This window comes from Ooceraea biroi, chromosome 8 (assembly GCF_003672135.1).
Source record: "Ooceraea biroi isolate clonal line C1 chromosome 8, Obir_v5.4, whole genome shotgun sequence".
Lineage (NCBI taxonomy): Eukaryota > Metazoa > Arthropoda > Insecta > Hymenoptera > Formicidae > Ooceraea > Ooceraea biroi.
This window is the reverse complement of record NC_039513.1, coordinates 11,047,065-11,066,470: the sequence shown is the minus strand read 5'-3', so window position 1 is coordinate 11,066,470 and position 19,406 is coordinate 11,047,065. Positions and strand designations below refer to the sequence as shown.

At 41.4% G+C, this 19,406-nt stretch overlaps 2 protein-coding genes across 3 annotated transcripts; one reads left to right on the top strand and one right to left on the bottom strand.

Annotated features, from left to right (window-relative positions):
• The first annotated feature begins 5,664 nt into the window (after nucleotides 1-5,664).
• Nucleotides 5,665-7,510, top strand: LOC105275447 (stress response protein NST1). The gene is made up of 3 exons (XM_020030456.2): nucleotides 5,665-5,843; nucleotides 6,220-6,708; nucleotides 6,981-7,510. The coding sequence occupies exons 2-3, from the start codon at nucleotides 6,296-6,298 to the stop codon at nucleotides 7,171-7,173; spliced, it is 606 nt and encodes a 201-aa protein (XP_019886015.2). The 5' UTR covers nucleotides 5,665-5,843; nucleotides 6,220-6,295; the 3' UTR covers nucleotides 7,174-7,510.
• Nucleotides 7,511-7,995: 485 nt separating this feature from the next.
• On the bottom strand, nucleotides 7,996-18,793 carry LOC105275446 (eukaryotic translation initiation factor 2 subunit 3). 2 transcript variants are annotated; one of them, XM_011332272.3, is made up of 10 exons: nucleotides 18,596-18,793; nucleotides 18,010-18,073; nucleotides 16,053-16,163; nucleotides 14,648-14,749; nucleotides 10,010-10,243; nucleotides 9,768-9,926; nucleotides 9,468-9,697; nucleotides 9,230-9,374; nucleotides 8,912-9,081; nucleotides 7,996-8,786 (listed from the first exon to the last, which is right to left on the bottom strand). In XM_011332272.3, exons 1-10 carry the CDS (start codon nucleotides 18,665-18,667, stop codon nucleotides 8,550-8,552), a joined length of 1,524 nt encoding a protein of 507 aa, XP_011330574.1. In that variant the 5' UTR covers nucleotides 18,668-18,793; the 3' UTR covers nucleotides 7,996-8,549. The 2 variants fall into 2 exon arrangements, with proteins under 2 accessions (XP_011330574.1, XP_011330575.1); XM_011332273.3 differs by lacking the exon at nucleotides 14,648-14,749 and having other exon boundaries at nucleotides 8,550-8,786; nucleotides 18,596-18,791.
• Between the last annotated feature and the right edge of the window lie 613 nt (nucleotides 18,794-19,406).

Below are 19,406 nucleotides of genomic sequence, written 5' to 3'. Positions count from 1 at the left end.
TCTTTTCTCTTTTATCATTACCTCTCACTATATTGTTAACCGCCTGCTTAATTCCATGCAATACCAAACCATCATCTCTTCATCATCTTACCTTACCATCGTCTCTTCCTTTACTAATTTCCAAAATTCCTCCTACTCCCTACTCCCATTCCTCATCCTCAACCAGTCAACTAAACCTTACGAGTAGCAATAAATCTATATTTTATTCCTATTCCTATTCCTATTCCCATTCCTATTCCTATTCAACCTTACAACGATCATCCAATCAATATCCTCTTCTAATAACACCTGGCTAATATTTTACAGTCACGGCTTCTATTAAACCTCCATCGTACTTCCAGCCACGTCTCCCATGCAATGTCGCTATGTCGCCATTGCCACATCGCACCAACCAATGCAAATATCACGCAAACAGCCAATAGGTCCAATGCGGCAATAAGCATCACGGCCATTCCCGCTCCTTAGCTTAAGCGCCTCTTCGCCCAGTCCGTCTCCCGCATTCCATAACGCTTACTTCAGCCAAAACTTCCTCTCCACTCTCCACTCTCCACTCTCCACTCTCCACTCTCCACCATCCTCTTCTTTCCTCGCTATCCAATCTATTCTACATTCTTCTTCACGCTCCACACTCACAATACGGCCTGTATGCAGGGGGCATTTCGGTAACGTGTCAGCGATCGGTAGTCCTCCATACTCGTCGCTTCTCCATACTCCGAATAAACGTACATAGGCTATCTCTCTCTCTATCTCTATCCTCGTTCCATCTACCTGCTCCCATATCGCAATCCCTGCCACACCATTTCCTCTTTTTTTTTTTTTTTTTTTTTTTCCATCTAGTCCGTACTGCAGGCTTTTTTCACGCCCATCAGCCTGCGGCGCACGAACCAAGCAAATTTCTATTTTTCTCTTCCTTCCCTCAATTTTTCCACTTTTTCCGGGTCAGCACCGCCTATCTTTCTAATCGTTACTATCGCAGCCTTTTTTTTTACCACCAAGAAAACAAACTTCATTTTTCCCTCTTTCATTTTTTTTTTTTTTTTTTCTTTTTCCTTCTTAGTACTGCGCCTATTTATATCGTTAGTACGGACGGCATTCATCCCGGTTACCACCACGTTAAATCCATTATTTTCCCATTTTCTCTCCCTTCCCTTCCCTTCCCTTCCCTTCCTCTCATTTTCTCCTCTTTCCTGCTTTCCTGCTTTCCTGCTTTTCTTTCCTTACCATCGCGCGCGCATTTCCCTTCTTAATGCCTTAACACGGATACACGGATACACGGATATACCGACAGCATCTCCGCCGGTCGGTCCGTCTATCACCAGTGCAGTACATCTCTATCATGTCCATGTCCATGTCCATGTCCACTAAAAAAAAAAAAAAAAAAAAAAATATCCAATATCCACCAATTTTACAACTATTTTTATTCTTACGTCCCTGTTACGTCGCTCCGTCAGCTCGACCAACGGCGCCCCACCGTCTCGCCTCTGCCTCTGCCTCTGCCTCTGCCTCTGCCTCTGCCTCTCCACGTACGTACGCACGCAACCGCCGTACCAAGTGTCTTCCAGCCCACCGATACGCTTCCATTCTCCGCTCCATTTTCCGCTCAACCACCAACGTCCATTTCACCCTCATATTTTTATTTTTATTTTTATTTTTATTATTCCACACCGTCTCTTTTACTCCATCGTCCTTTTTACCTAAGGCAAACGTAAGGTCAATCCCTCTTACCAACGGGATCCTCCTATCCTCCTATCCTCCTATCCTCCTATCCTCCTATCCTCCTATCCTCCTATCCTCCTCCGCAGCACCTGTACCATCTGTCCAACCAGAGGGTCAAGCCACGCTAATTCCTTCCTTTCATCAAATTTCCCTAATTTCTACTAATTAACCTCATATCTTCCCATCATATTCCAATCAATAACTCTTACAAATACCAATCTTTATCATTTTCAAAACCGAATACACCATCCATCATTACCATTTTTTACATTTTTTACATCTTTTCCATCTTTTCCATCTTCCATTTTTTCCATTACCCACTCACTTCCACCACTTCCAAATCCACCCTACCATTTTACTTCTTTCCAAAACGCAAACATATTCCTGCAACGCCTTTCAATTTCATCCAAATTATTCATTCTATCTAAATTCATTCCCTTCTTTCCAAAGGTCATGCCTTAAGGCATATTTAAATATCCCTACCCCTACACCTTCTCCGTAGAATAAAGATCCGTCTTTATCAGCCAACTATCATTTCCAACGCCTCATCCACACTAATCTAGCCACGCGGTAGCGTCGCCACGCCCAGTACGTAAACCACCACCTCCTTCCGAGCAATCGGAGCCACGCAGTACGCGTCGCGCGCTACCTACCTACCTACCTACCTACCTAACTAGCTTATCCGCAATTTCCCCTCTAATTCATGTTCCATCAACTTTTCCTTACCATATCTTCTCACCAACTAAACACCTAAACACCTAATCACAAATCTAACCATACTTATATTAACTATAACGTAATTAACTGTAACGTCCATGCGACCTTTCCATTCCGACCACTTCCAAAACAATTGCTGCGCTCCATCCTCCCATATCCTAATCGTATGCTAAAATTCTCGCTTTCATTCTTCTCCACATTCACGTTCACACTCACCTACGTACGTACGCTCGCACGCACACAAGCAAAGCGACTTTGTCCCTAAAGGCGCGTTCACATACGGTACGATAGGTTCACGTCGCCGAACGTCCAACGCCGAAAGTCGAAAATCCAACGCCGAACGCCGAACGCCGAACGCCGAAAGTCCAACGGCCAAGACGCGTGCTCGCGGGCCGTGGCTCGCCAAATCAGCTCATGTGCCGTACGATACGGCAGCTGTCAATTCTGTCAATTCTGTCAAATTTCTATTCATCAAAAACCATGAAATAAATAACACCTTTTTTACAATAGGATTTGTCTTATTTATTATATAATAATTAATAATTAATAATTAATAGATCAATATTATTACCCGAAAACATTATTAATATTCAAAAATTAAATAGCGCGCGTAGCGCAAGCCTCTGTTGCTAGTAAAACTCTACATAATTATATAGAAACTTTGGCTCTTCGTGTGCCGAGTAAAAAAAAAGGAGCGGATCCGGTGTAATTAAAAGAATGGAATATTTCCTCGGTGTATAATCAGCACAGCCCGAATTTTTTTCCGAGTCCGAATATACAAAGACACGTCCGCTCGCGTAGACCATTACCAGTCGAATCCCTTATTTGTCGACCTCTTCGTCGTCGAAAGCCTACTCTCACGAGCCTGTTTCTTTCGTAGGACCTCTCCTTTTCAAGGTCCTTTTCAATTTCCTACGGGAGGAATCGTTCCGCCTATTTATCGCGCCCTGCTTCTTTCCGTCACCCGCGCCTCCATCGCGTCGTCACCACGCTTTCAGCTGCTGCGCGTACGCGTATGCCTCGTCACGGTCGTCGCTACGGAATCCCCCGACATTTTGCGCAACACTTGCGAATCTGCAACGGCTCCTTCGGGATTCCCTATCTAACGGTCTAGTCTATTATCCGCTAATCTGTTTATTTTTACCACGTGTTTTTCGGTCTATTTGCCTCGCCTGAGTCTAGCCGCGCGATACTGCCGACCGTCTAGGCGATCACGTATGTGGCCATATAATCGCCACAAAACGTATCAAATTATCTATCAAATATCTCCATGCATGTCCATACATACATGTCCATACATACTTCCTTTCTCTTGTATAATTTCTCATCATATATGTATGTACAACGAATAACAAGAAAAATAATTGAAAAATAAGTAGAAAAGTCATTTGCGCGTTCTTTTTCTAAAATTGTCATTTTCTATAATTGTGACATATAATTGTGAGATAATATTTCATACATCGGGCGTGCGCGTATGTGCGGGCGTGCGGGCGTGCGGGCGTGCGGGCGTGCGGGCGTGCGGGCGTGCGGGCGTGCGGGAGGGCATGCGGGCGAATGACTTTCTCAGCTAACTGACTCTCTCTAACCCTCTCCGTTCGCGAGATATCAAGCATTTTATGAAACATAGTTTTTCGCGATTAACTCCGGAACAGTGCGTGTGACGGAAAGTTTAATAAGGGCGTTGGAAAGGGTTCGTACATCCCCGTCGAATACCGCTAGATAAAACCCTCTAGCTCGCTCCGTTCGTCAGATATCGAGCATTTTGTAAAACATAGTTTTTCCCGAGATATCAAGCATTTTGTAAATATTTTTTCGCGAATAACTCCCGAACGGTGTGGCTGACGGCAAGTTTAATAAGGGCGGCGTTGTATCGGGCTCGAAAATCCCCGTCGAATGCCGTTCGCAAGAACTCTCTACCCCACTCAGTGCGCGAGATATCGGGCTTTTTGTAAATAGTTTTTCGCTCTGCTATTGAAAATACCGTAAACTCAGAAATTTAAAAGTTCTAGCCCTTACAAATTTTTAATAGGAATGCCGTAGTGACTACGGAACTTCTTCGCGATGGTGCTGCCATTTGCATGAAAAATGCTTTTTCTAAACATTTCGGAATTTGTACGCACAAAATTGCGAAATTTTTTTAGAAAGCATTTTATTAATATAAAATGAGGACAAATTTGACAGTTACAATTTTGTTATCGGCTAGTGACGTAACCTCGATACATATTTGTTTAATATTTTTATTTTTCCTCATTTTGAAGATAAAAACCACCAGCTTACGATTCATTATTGTCTGTACTTTAATCGTGGAGAAGGAATTATTATTCTGTGCAACTAATAAAAAGATTAGCGTGCAGGGAAAATCTAGTGATTCCGCTCGGTAGCTGTAACGAAAGCTAGTGGCAAAATAGTTCACTAGCACCTCCAGGATCGCCTTAGGCCGGATCTACAATAGGTGTAGTAAGCTTTAAGCCGTAAGGGGTAATTATTTACCCTTGGTCACCCTCCACCAATGATCTTGACCTTGACATATGTTGTCAAGGTCACCCTCCTGAGTCACCTTCGAGAGGTTTTAAGCTGGAGACACAATGGCGAGGCAATAGCGATAGGAACAGGGAATTAACCAATCGCGTTACACGATTTGAGTACGGATGACCAAATCGAGCAACGCGATTATTTGTTATTCCCTGTTCTTATCGCTATCGCCTCGCATTGTGTCTCCAGCTTTAGCCGTCGCTCGTTGTTCGTTAAAAAGTTATTAACAAAATAATTTCAGTAGTTTTGTATGGATTTCCGACTTTTCGCACCAAGTAAGGACTTCAATTTGACGTATATTACAAACGTCACTCCCGAGAATTTCACTGCTTGAAATGATTTTTAAAGCAGTGAATCGTTGATATATAAAATAGTTTGTTTAACTATTCTATAACTTTAACTATTCTCGGGAGTGACGTTTGTAATATATGTCAAAAATTCAAGTCCTTACTTCGTGCGAAAAGTCCGAAATCCATACACAAAACTACTGAACTTATTTTGTTAATAACTTTTTAACGAACAACGAGCGACGGCTAAAACCTCTTCAAGGTCACTCAGGAGGGTGACCTTGACAACGTATGTCAAGGTCAAGGTCATTGGTGGAGGGTGACCAAGGGTAAATATTTACCCCGTAAGGAAATGACCGATCTCAGTGGAATATGAGGAGAAAGATCGACTGTGATTGGTCAATTTCTTACGGCTTGAGGCTTACTACACCTGTTCTACAATAGGGGCTTAAAAAAAAAAAGATATCCATGCAAACTGCAACGCGCGTTTCTTGTTTATAAATTTCACGTAACCCGAAATCTATCGTGTTGATAATTTAAATGTTTCTAATTCATCAATTAGCGTGCATAATGATTAGAATCAAAAGTTACGTAAGTAAAAGCACACGTACATGATGTTTCGTATAGCAATTAACCTTTATGAATATTAAGATTATCAGTCTTTGATGCACAATGCACGTATATGCGTACTAAAACTTGTATTCATTCTTTCTATTTTCCCCTTTAATCCCCTCTATAAAAACAAAGAATTATATATAAATGCATTAATGAAGGGAATTCTTCAATTCGATTCTGCGTGTGACATCGCTCACGTACATATATATATATATATATATATATGTGTGTAATAGATGCATACGTATAAATGCACACATTTATTACAAGAAATACGTAAAAAAAAGAAGAAAAATATATATATATATATATATTTATTTATTGATCCGTTCTTCGATTTATTTCCTCTCAGAGATTTCGATCGATTTGTTGAAACCGTGCCGAAACCTGAGCGAGCTCTGCTCAATTTTGGTTTACCGAAATGGAAGATGATGCCTCTGGAACGTAAGATACCTATGATACCTGGACCGAAAGATGCCTACAATTTAACGCGATGTAAGGTAGGAGAAAAAGTGTGGGCGACGGATGGACCGAGGATGGATTTTGATCCGAGCGATCCTTGTTGCCGCGAGACCAGATTCTCTTACGAGGCATTGCACGACCAACATTTATTGAGATTCTTCTCCAAACCGACCTATCGACGATGCTTGCTGAGAGCCAGTCTGATCACAAAAGACATGGATGTCAAATGTTCGCTCCGCGAGTACAACGCTTACAGAAAGTACCTGAGAAAGATATATGCCAATCGTATCGGAAAGGAACTGAGAAAAAGAGATCGTCTATCCGTAGAGAGAAGAGCTCTCCGATACGCTGAGGAGCAAGCTCGCAACAAAGCGGAAAGGTATAATTTTCCTTTTTTTGCTTGTTACGTAGAGTTAAAGACACCAAAATATCTTATTCTGCACTGAGAAATTATTATCTTTTTCTTTTCCAATAAAACGATATTGAGATCTCGCACTTTTCAATTCTTGTTTTGCCTTTCCATTCCTTTTTCGTTTGTTATTTTTTTTGCTTTCTGACGGACTCGATGATCGCGCTTCTGATCGAATCTTGTTGGTAGATTCGAATATTTGCCATAGGCAATGTTCTCTTCTAGTACGTATGAAATTTCAGATTGAACAAAAGGGAAGAATTAGCCAACACTGAACGTCGTGTTGCGCGGCAAAGATTGTTAGAGGAAGAAGTTGAAATTCAAAAACAGAAGGAAAAAGCGTACAAGGTCGCATGTAGATCCGAATTGTCCAAGCTCGTTGAACAAGAAGAACGGAGATTGATGAGTGTCAAACGAAAAGAGCGGGCTGAGTGACTTCGACAAAGATGCTACACGCTGCGGCGGAGGTTGCCCGGCGGAGGGTAATCGATTCTTACGTAGACTGGAAGAAGAAAGATAAGGGGCAAAGAAAAGTCAGTGCTAAACGGCTAGCGGATATCGCAGGACGCAAGCAAGACCTCATCGAACAAAGGTTCATACATTACTGTCTGTGAATAATATGAAACTACGTATCAAACAGCGTTTCATCACCGGCATCCTGTAATCTGGAAATCTTCGATACGTAATTTATAATTTCAACGTAAACACACGTGTCAAACGACTTGATGAAAGAAGTTCCAGGTTTTATGTAAATTTTAAATGGAGAAAAAAAGTACGAGTTCGAGAAAAGGACATGACGATACAGGAAACGTTATTGCAACGTATGCGTACAAACCGTCAAAAATTTATCAATGATTACAAGAATAAGATAAACAAAGAAACTGCAAGGATGCAAAGTAAGGCGACGAAAAACGTGAAAACGTTTTTCAGATAAATCTGTCCCCCCTTTCCCTTCTGCCAAGTTTATATGAAACAAGGCACAATCATGTTAATGTACCCTTTCTTTTTCACATCGTTTTGATATTAGTGACGTTTTGCGCGCAGAACTTGTTGACAATGCGAAGCTGTTGACTGCCTGTTACGCTAGAAGGCCGCATAGAAGAGCACGTGTTTGCTGCAAACAATATTGTGGATATGATATATATGGTAATCCTGATGCCTGATGTCACGGGGTCGAAAAGGAACGCGAAAGCGTGTGCGTGAAAAATAATTTGCAAAGTTCCTTGCCATAAGGTACGAAACAACGAAAACACGTTACCACGAAATTGATACTTTTTATTAGTTTTGTTCCTCGACATGAAAATTCACTGAAATTCATTCTAAAATACATCGATGCGTGTTCAAATCCAAGGAGCGATGTATCGTAACGAATTATGATAACGAGAAACAGACTTTTTATCGAGGAGAGAAATTAAGAAACGTTTCACCATGTTAACGTAAAAAGAAAAAGAAGAAAGTTGTTGTTTTTGTTGCTGCTGGTATCTACTTGTAAGATGACAAATCTTACTTATAATAACGTTCCCAATATTGCGGTAAAAATAAATTAATGATTTACATTTTTGTGATTAATCTACATTTCCTTTAAGTGTTTGACAAAATAAATTCATTTATCGAATCTTTCGATACACTTGGCAAATATTTTCGTACTTATTCGCTGTAAAGATTGAAATACTACTTTAGGATCAAATCGTATATTTATTAGAAATGTTTCGAACAACCGATGAGGCCAACTGCGGCATTGCCAATAAATTGTACAAATATTTTGATCCTTTGAGAAAATCAGCGTCCAGAATCATTTTCGATCGCCATGATTACTTTCGATCGAGAATAGGATCTATCGTCTGACCACCACAAATTTGTCCCCATCCGATTAAACGCCAATGCTTCTCTACGCGTCTGGATAGTGCAATCTTCTCGTCGATCTCCGTGCACACGGGATTCGTCAGACTTATTTTGGCCAAGTCGGCACGAGTAGCCAGTACTCTGCCACCAGTGCTCAAGGACCCAATATTCACTAATAACACTTCTCCTCTCGATAGCTTCGGTACCTACGACACAGATATTTATGCAAATAACAAATAATTAGAATTTTCCTTTTATTACGAGCGCAAGAAACTTGCTTGAAAATCAAATGTATCGTGTAAATGATTGATGAATGACCGATACGACTTACTCTCGCGCCCTTTTTATCGCCCTCGGTTCTCACACCCAACAAACGTTTCAAGAGATAGTACGAGATTTCCAGCTCAATGAATATCTGGGGCAGCGCGCCGACGCTACCAAGAATTTGACCGACCAAACGATCAGCACGGCACAGAGTGGGCTCGATCTTAGTTCCGACACCTGGAAATTATGATAGATGTAATCAGACTCCTCGTTTACGTGTCAAAGTGGCATCTGCCCGATCCGCTTGTCGACCTACGAATCTCCTGTGTGAAATCGTTCAAGTGGTTGATTAATGCTTCAACGAAATGTTAAATTCGTCGTTTACCGATTAGACCGCCCGGCACAGCGAACTGCAATTCGTTCTGTTCGGCAAACAGAGATACGATGCGCGAGAATATCGGGCGACAAGTAAGTTTTCCTTCGCTATCCTTGGATACCAATCCTGGACGAACTTCAATCTCCATGCCGACCTGTAGTGTTTGTGTTTTCCATATATTTTTGTGTATTCCACATATATCGATTACACACGTTATATGATGTATGTTATATAATTTTCCTCGTACCTTTAATACTCCCCGTAGGATACTACCACCAGCGACGCCGCCCTTCAAGTCGTCCACTTCGCAACCTGGTTTGTTCACGTCGAAGGATCGGATAACGATCAGCCGCGGCTCCGATGTAAAATCTCGCATCGGTACTGGAATCTTTTTCGTAATGTACTCGCACAGTACTTCGATGTTGTACTTTAATTGTGCCGAAATTGGAATTATCGGCGCGCCTTCTGCCACTGTGCCTGAAATTGAAACGATCGTTGTGTCCGAGAAAAATTAACGGCGCTCGTTAACCATTAACGAGTAACGTACCTTGAATAAACTTGAGAATCTGCTCATATTGTTCCTTCGCTTGAGCTTCTTTCACCAAGTCGATCTTGTTTTGCAAAATGACGATGTGCTTCAATTTCATAATTTCGATAGCCGCCAAGTGCTCCGACGTTTGAGGTTGCGGACAGGATTCGTTGCCAGCTGCAATTCCGTCACAAATAAAACGGTATATTTCCCGAAAAAAGAGAAGCGGATGAAGCCCATGATCGTAATTGTCAATTTACCGATTAGAAGCAGAGCTGCGTCCATAACAGCCGCCCCGTTCAGCATAGTTGCCATAAGAATATCGTGTCCCGGACAATCGACGAAGGAGACGTGGCGGACCAACTGAAACCTTCCTGGACAAACCTGGCGCAGGCAGGGAAACGAATCATCTTTACTGGATCCACCGGATATGTAGCGCCCAGGCCGAGGACACTTTGGATTGTCGCACTCGTAAATCTTCGCGTTCGCGTATCCTGAAATGAGAAAACCATCGAGTAGTTACTCGAGTTCGATTTCAGTCGTTCTCTTTCCAATTCAGACACAGTTGCGTATAAATCGCGCGATCGAGTTATCGGCACCCGGAAACTCTTACAGGTGCCTCACATGATGATGATGATGATGATGATGACGCAAAGATACGCATGCACGTACGAACGAAACCAAGCGTCTCCGTGATGACGATCGATCTATCGGAAAGAAAGAACCCCAGGTAAAAAAGATTTTATTTCAGACTCATCGACAAGATGGTGATGATATGCGTCTGGATGAGCTTCCCTTCATCAACCGCTCAATTAACGTTAATAAACCGTCAACGTTTACGTGGGACACCGCGTGCAACGATTTATTTCTGACGAATAGCGTGTGTGTCAACGCGTCGGCTCTTCGCATTCCGATCTCATGAGATTCGGCCGATACTCCAATCGCAATGGTTCAAGAAATCCGGTGCTTTGTACGACCATCTAATACTGCGACAATAATTCAAATCGAATATCCACTTAACATCGTGAAATTTACGCGTTAAATTTACTATTATGTGATACAACTTTTTTTCAACATTGATAACTTATATTTTTTAAGTACATTCTATTTGACGTTTCTAGCAATTTGTCTATATCTGAAAAAAAAAAAAAAAAAAAAAGGATATAAACGATACATGTATGCATATAATGGAAATTTTCTCGAGAACAATTTAGTCGAATACCGTTGTTGTACACGTGTTACGTGTGTACTTGAATGTCAAAGGGATGTGCTTCTCTTAGAAGGATTACAAATATTTCTTACCAATGATTATTTGTTGGATTGTAACATATATTTGTCCCGTTTTCTTAGTGTTATTAATAACGAATATATGTTAGAACCCAATAATATTAATTAACATACAATTTATACAACGTTGAAATAATCGATAACGCATTTTCCTACGATGAAAGAAAAAAAAAAAGGAAAACATATTTTCTCGCTTGTACGTGAGATGTTCGATCCAATTTACGCACATTTTGGACAGCACGGCATGCAAGTATACGATATTAAGGATATTCTCTCGTTTTCTTACGAGTCTATCGCGATCAAGGTCTATCAATCGTTCAGCTGGACGACTGAGAGTGTCCTCCTCAAGAGAGATGTATATAGTATCTATAGATTTCACATACATGATGGCACCGTCGTATCATCGTATAACGAGTATTGTGATAATATAATATTAGAAAAGTAGTAACATACAAATAAACAAACAAGAAGACACTGCGTCGCAAGTGTCGGCTAGTACTTTGTTACTTCATATGACAGTATTATTTCACGATATTCTTATTATTTCCTGACTTTGCAGGAAAAACATTTTGTTTCTTTTTCATTTTCATTTCATTGGATAAAGTGCTTCTGGAATAATCGAGATTCTCAGTTCTTTTTTTCCAGAATCTATGATCAAAAGTATTGTAAATCCAGCGTATCGAAAATTATACCTTCATGTGCATCGAGTGCGTATGCCTGCGTGTGTCGTGTGTATGTGCGTATATTCTCCACACTAGATCAGGATTGGAAAATGCGAGCGTTTGTATTTACTTTTGTACAAATGAGCCAATACAAAAATTAACGTAAAATCTATTGAGACAACAATTACACGAGTATATTTCTCGTAACAACTTTCAGCATGTTTCAAAGAAACTTAACACTGAAAAGTACTATTGAATATGATAATAATTTACATGAAACCATGTACAGTCTTGTCTGCTTCATTGTCATCACACTGTTACTACACTCCCCATTTTATCACGATTGCCCATTTCGAGTCATTTTTATTTCATTTTTTTTTAATTCTTCTTTTATAATAACAGTTTAAAACTCTAACATCAAGAGTGTCTCGCGCCAAGTATACGCGCAGCGCGAGAAGACACGGTGCCTGCCTCTCTTTTACGCGTGTTTTATACCAGAAAATGTTTCGTCCAACAAGCGTGAAAAGTATAATCAAATTATTGACAGCGGGGAGAGAAGAGAGAGAATATATGACTGTATATGACTGTATATGACTGTATATGACTGTATATGGTATAGTAAAACATAGTCATCAGTAACATTAGGATGCCTTTGTACACGCATCATGCTCTCAAATTTGTACATCACTTTCTTTGAAAAATTATTATACCATTGTAAGAAATTGACTTCGTTTGCACGTGATAATCAAATGAACGTAACACAAGTGCTAATGATCATATTGTTCGTCAACATTATGTTCGATGACAAAATTTAACGCTTACAACTTGTTTCCATTCGTTCCGTTAACTCGATTCGCGAATGAGCAAACACATTTAAGTTACCCTGCTAAATAGTCTCGTGTGAACGATATACATTCTAAAAGTTTTTCTCTTTTCCGGATTCTGGCAGTGCTGGTGGTAATAGTGCTGTGGTGGCTAACGGTGCTGTTGCTGCATGTACAGCGTATGCAGAAACAAATGAGTCGACGACGTAAAGTCGTCCGTAAGGACGCTAATCTACGTTCAATCAACGCAACCAGCAGATAGTTAAAATTCTTTAAAAGAGATATCGCCGGCAGGTCGCGGCACCGCATTTGCACAGAGTCTTGTTCCTCGAGTCGACGCCAACATCGGCGGCATCGTCGTCGAGCGGCTGCTGCTGCATCTTGTCGTTGCCGCGCTGCGTCTGGCACGTATAATCGAAAGTGAGCTCTTCGTTTTGCTTGATGTCTTTGATAGCAAAGAGCGCGAGATTCGGCAGGTTCGGATCTAGACAATTGGTCCAGATCGCGTAGACCGCAAGATTGGGATCGCACGAGTGATTGATAAAGTGCGTCACGTTGCCGTACATCGCAGCGTCCACGGTGTATGGACACTGGCCGTCGGTCTCGTTGTAATCCAGATCGAAAAGATACGTACGACCGGTCATATCGTATTGTCGACCGCGTCTCTCTGCCTCCTCGCTGCTGATCACCTCGCCCACGTATTCGGCGACAAAGGTGCCTTTCTTGATGGCGCGTAAGGTACGCACGCCCCAACCGCGACCGTTATCCGTGCGGAAGATACACAACTGCATGTGAGAACCGCGCTGCACCACGCGATTTGGGCACGTTAGTACGTCGCAGGCGCAGCGCTTGTTACATTCGTAGATGGGCGTGCCGGGTGGTACGCGTACCCGGCAGGCTGACGTGTATGGCAACGACGTCGCGCCGTTCTGCGCGTAGCAGCAACCGGACTTGCCAGTCTCGCAAACGTTTACGCATTCGCAGCCGATCGGTGGATCGTCCGGTATTATCACACCCGTGCCCGGCAGATAGTTGTCGATGTAGTAAAAGTCCTGCGGCGCCCCCTCCAAATCCATTAGGTTCTCCACCCGTATTGTCGGCCGACCCTTCGTGATACTGTTCATCTCGTTCTCCCAATCCTGCAGCGACTCGAGCTGGTCGCATCGCAGCTCCGCCAGCAACATACGCACGATTTGCCGCTTGATTTTCGCCTCCCGCCTGCCATGCGACGAGCTCTTGAGGTAACGCCGGATCTCGCTATACATATTGTCTACCTCGGCGGTGCCGACGGTGACGGATGCGTCGTCGATCGACATGCCCTTGTACCGTAACTCGGCCAAGAGACGCTCGACGTCGCGTATTTCCGGATAGAAATTCGTCTTTGCCTTGAACAGATCGATCAGCTTCTGCCGTTCCTCCTCGAATTCGCGCAACGTGTCCTCGCAGTTGATGAGGTTGCACAGCGGCTCCCACGTGTTGTACCTCGAGTCCCAGTTTTTCCACTTGATCAGATAGAGCGGCTTGTTGTTCTGCACGTGTTTCTGTATGATTCTCTCCACTTCCCAGAGCTTCGTTTGTTTGCGCGTGTTCTGCTCGCCGGTCGGTACCGCTTCTCTGCGATATTTCCCGTTGCGCATTACATCGTGCAACAGCACCCGCGCCTCTTTCAACTCCAATGCATCTACGGGCCTCGTCAGACCGTACTCTCGCGCGGACCATCTACCGTCGGACGACGACTCATAGTCCGACTGTCGGCCATCGCTACCCGGATCTCGCGTGTTAATTTCGTTGCGCACGCGAGAGCTACTATCGCCGCCGAGCGCCTCGAGTGCTTGCTGCGTGATCATTCTTCGCCGTACTCGCGGACGTGTTGAAGAAGAGGACAACGATGACGATGATGATAATGATAATGATAATGATAATGACGACGACGACGACGACGACGACGACGACGACGACGACGACGACGACGACGACGACGACGACGACGACGACGACGACGACGATAATGAGGATGACGAGAAACAGACTGCCTTTGTGTCCAGTCGTTGAGACATGTTATCGTTGTCGTGGCTTTGAGTGTTGAGGAGTCTGGGCCGCTTGGCGCATGGCGCTGCGTCAATACCTCCAGCAGGGGAGAGATGTCGTTTTTTGCAAACGGCCGGCGTTCTGCTATCTACACCACCAGCTATATCTGCCAATTCGCCACTGCAACCATCCGCCGCGTCTGCAATGCCAAACATTTAAACAGCGTCATTTCTTTTTCTTTCCTTTTTACGTATCATCGTACGACCGACGTATCTCTCCCCTATCTTTTTCGCTTTTTTTCATCTCCTTATGTCTTTTCCCTCTCTTTCTCTCTCTTTCTCTCTCTATTTTAGTGCTCCTTTCTCTTTCTTTTCATTCTTCTCAACGTTTCCTTCTTTTGCTCTTTCTCCGTACGACGGACGAGTCATAGCGACGAATAGCACCGGACTGCTTTGTTCGTGCCATGATTCTCGCGGATTATATTATTATTATTATTATTCATATGTGATATAATAGCGGAAACGTGTAGTCTAGGTCACTTGTTAAGAGATATCTGGCCTCTTGTCCTATATGCACCTTCAATAGTTTGGAAAAGATCTGTTTGTGCATTAACATAGTATTTTCCTATCAACTCAGTACGCACCATAACATCATGTTTTCACGGTTAACATAAAGCACAAGTACTCGTAAAACGAGTATTATATTATAACGTACATAACGAGGTATATAAAAACGCTAGATTATGCTTCTCATTATAAATACAGCAAGCCGTAAATAGTATAAATAAATATGACAACATGGAAATTAGTATGTTTTCTCTGTATGCGTGTGTGTGCGCGCGCGCACCACGTTAAACGCGTATTACGTATTGTTATTTCTTACATCTTACATCAGTGACATTAATAAGTTACATTCAAATAAAGAGACAACAATAAATGGAATCACGTACGCGCGAATAACGAATAAAGAGGAATTAAGAGTTTTCACAATGTGAATTTTATATATACGTCGTATCCTCAAATAAAGGAACAATTTTGCAATGCATAAAACTTTAATTGCATAATTTTTCACGAAATGCTAAATTCAAGCTATTAAGCTTTCTTAACTATTACGATATTAAAATTATACTTACCACCTTTGTCCTACAAATTCTCTCACATTTTTAAACGTTTTAAGGAGCAATTATTTACCACTATTTTTGTTAGACTCTTGATAACGTTTCTTAACTTGGCAGTAACTTGGACGATTACTTATTGTTACCTCGAGTCATGCTCGAAATAACGATAAGTAATTCGAAAAAATTATTATAATCCTTTTAGAAATTAAAAGTTCTCTATACATCACTTACAATGATGTATTTTCATAAAATTTCATAAAATAACCTCGTATAAAGATGTTTTTGCAACGGCATTCGAAACAATATCTTTTAGGTAAGTTAAACAATCACAGAATTGCAATGAAGAGAAGAAATTCAATGTGTTTGAATATTGAGATATACTCACCAAGCTTGATAGTGATGTTTCTTTCTAATTCATTCTTGAAACGAACTGTCTGTACTCCCGAAATAGCTTTTACTATCGTCGATTTTCCATGTGCCACGTGCCCGATGGTGCCTGTAACAAATTTATCCTACGTTTGTCCTATGTTTTGGAATGTAATTATCATATCATAGGAAGGTCCATTTAGGTTCTGGTGCGACTGATTTGTTTTAAATTTTTTATTTTTTGCCGACAGCGTTATTTCTCGACGAGTGGTGGTGTTATGAAGCTTGGCATTCTATTGGGTTGGCCAAAAAGTAATTGCGTTTTTTTTTATATAAATTAAAGGCGAATTTTTCATGGGAAACAAAAACTTTATTAAACAATATATTGTCCATTTTGTTTGATTATCTTTTGCCATTTTTCAGGCAACTTCATGATTCCGCGCTCAAAAAAGTTCTTATCTTTTTCAGCAAAAAACTATTCCAACAACGATTTCATATCCTCATCAGCAGTAAAGGTTTTACCATTCGAGGCGTTTTGCAACGAACGAAACGAATGGTAATCTGATGGTGCCAGGTCTGGCGAATATGGTGGATGTGGTAACATCATGGTAACACATCCCGTCCAAGCTGCAACAATTTTTCACGAGTGACCAAACTCGTATGTGGTCTAGCGTTATCATGGTGAAACGCAACACCTTTGCGATTCACCAATTCTCGACGTTTCTGTTTGATGGCAATCCAGTTGACGACAGTATACGTCTGAATTAATGGTTTGATTCCTTGCAAGCAGCTCAAAATACACAGTCTCACCAGACTGACAGCATAATCTTTCTTTGGTGGCAGACATTCACTGCTTTTCAAGTGCTTTCAGCAGGTTCATCGCGCTTGCTCCACCATCTTTTTCGTTTGACGTTGTTGTAGACGATCCATTTTTCGTCGCCTGTTATCATACGTTTCAAAAGAGAATCGCAGATGTCAATACGCTCAGTGAGATGAATTTCTTTCAGCTCATGCGCTACCCAAATATCGAGCTTACTAATGTACCCAAGTCGTTTTGAATGGTTTTCAACACTCGATTTCGATATGTTAAGATTCTCAGCAGCAATCTCTCGTGTCGTTAAACGCCGATTAGAATCGATCAGTGCCTTTATTTTGTCATCATCAATTTCGATTCGATCAATTTTGACACTGCCGCAGTTTTAAAGCATCTTCGCCATATACACGACGTAACTTTTTATGAGCTTGTATGAGGAAAATGTTCTTTTTGATTTTCCATTTTGAAATCGACGGCAAAGAAACAATTGTTAACGAAATCGTGTACTTTCTTTTTGTAAAACAAGCTTGAACCGTGAGTTGTTAACCTACATAACGAATTTGCGGTTTAGAATGAAGTTGGTTACATTTCAAGATATGTATGTCCATCTGTTGGAAAAAAACGCAATTACTTTTTGGCCAACCCAATAGCTATGACTATCCGAAATTTCAAGGTGCTGGCATATCTTGTTGAAAAAGCACGTTTCGTATTGCACACGCTGACAGAGGATCCAAAAGCGATTCCACTAGAGTGCTGCAAAGACATGCTAAAATCGTTCGTGAAACAGGATTCTTTGAGTTCGGTCTGAACATCAAGAGCGAAGCTCTTGGTCACTTTTGTATGATAATGCACACTGGCGCACAAGTCTAAGATTGCGCTCGAACATATCCCGTATGACTTCTGGCTATTTGCAAGACTCGAATGAAAGGAATACATCAAAAGGGCTTTGGTTTCGGAGACGATCCCGAAAACAAACTGTTGTAATAACTGTGTCGAAAAATTTCGAATTTAACTTTAACAACGTTACGTTGATTCAGAAAGAGTATATTTTTAACTTAACGTCTTGCATTTTTTTCAGTATCAGTCGCAGCAGAGCCTGGATAAATAGGTAGATATATTATGTCCACTATATTGAAATAATTTGTTAATTTTGTATACTCACCAATATTGATTGTAGCTTGCCTACTGATCACTTCACGCGACAAGGGAGTTAATTTGCTAGTATCCTAAATAAACATATATACATATATTCTTTTTTGCTTGCATTTTCTTGTAACATGATAAATAAAATGAGAAAAAAAAAGTAAGATATGTTAATTTCTATATTTCATAGTAAATTTACACATCATTACAGACAGACAGCACACGCGCGCGCGCACACGCACATCACGCGCCTCTGAAATACTTTTCCTACAGATATGCAGCATGTAGAGAAGAACAATTATGCTTATAGATCATACAATATGTCTCATTACTCTTGCTTCTTGGCCGGAATAAACATTACCGTTAGATTTCTAAAGATGACTAAATACGAAAGTAGGAAAATACTCGATACTCGTATAAATGTCTCTGCTCTGATTAAAGCTTTCTGGTAAAAGATTTCATCACTTTTCTCGCTAACGTTAAATGCAGCGTGCCAATTACGAGAAAACAAGCGCGAGGTTAAGTGAAGCAAAAGCAATGAGAAAAAGCAGGCGGATGAGCGAGCGAGCTAACGCGACGCCTGGATAATCGTCATTGCTACTCACGAGTTTCGATAGATCCTGCTTGTAAAGATTCGGCTGGCCGGTAGTCACACCCAATCCTTCCTCGCCCCCCATTTTCCTACAATTTCTCTGACAATTCACGCGTTCCTTCTTACCACTCGTACCACTCCTTTACGCTTTCGAAAAACCAACAGACGGATGACCGCTCGGGCGCTCGGCGGCAACGACTCTTCCAAGATTAGTCCAGTTTCCGGCGCATGTGCAACAGAGAGGCGGGAAATGCAACACACACACACACATATATATATATATATCATCATATGTATGCAAGTTAGAATTACAAAATAATGAAAATCATATATAATAAATATTTAGTTGTACACATGTTTTATATGTATGATAAGTTTTGGCGTCTACCTAATGTCCATTGGTGTCCATTGTCCACACGCGACTAGCATCGTCGACACAATAGAGTATTTTACACCGATTGTTTAATACGCGTATTAAATAGTAAATAACTAGTGCATCCGTTTAGTCATTGGCTGATTAGCTCAAATGTACTATTTGATACGCGTATCAAACGATCGGTGTAAACTAGGCTAATAGGACAGTCGATCTTTCTCCTCCTCATATTCCACTGAGATTGGTTAATTTCTTACGGCTTAAAGCTATTGTAGATCCGGCCTCAGAGTCGCTCACGTGATTGGTGGATTCTATTAATACGTTCATTCGTTTTGAGCGGCTATTCAAACGTAGCCGCATGGCAGATTTTTGCAGAATTTTAAAAAAGTTTCTCGAGATACATGGGAATTATCTCGTTAGAATTCATCATGATTCTACAGTCAACGCGATG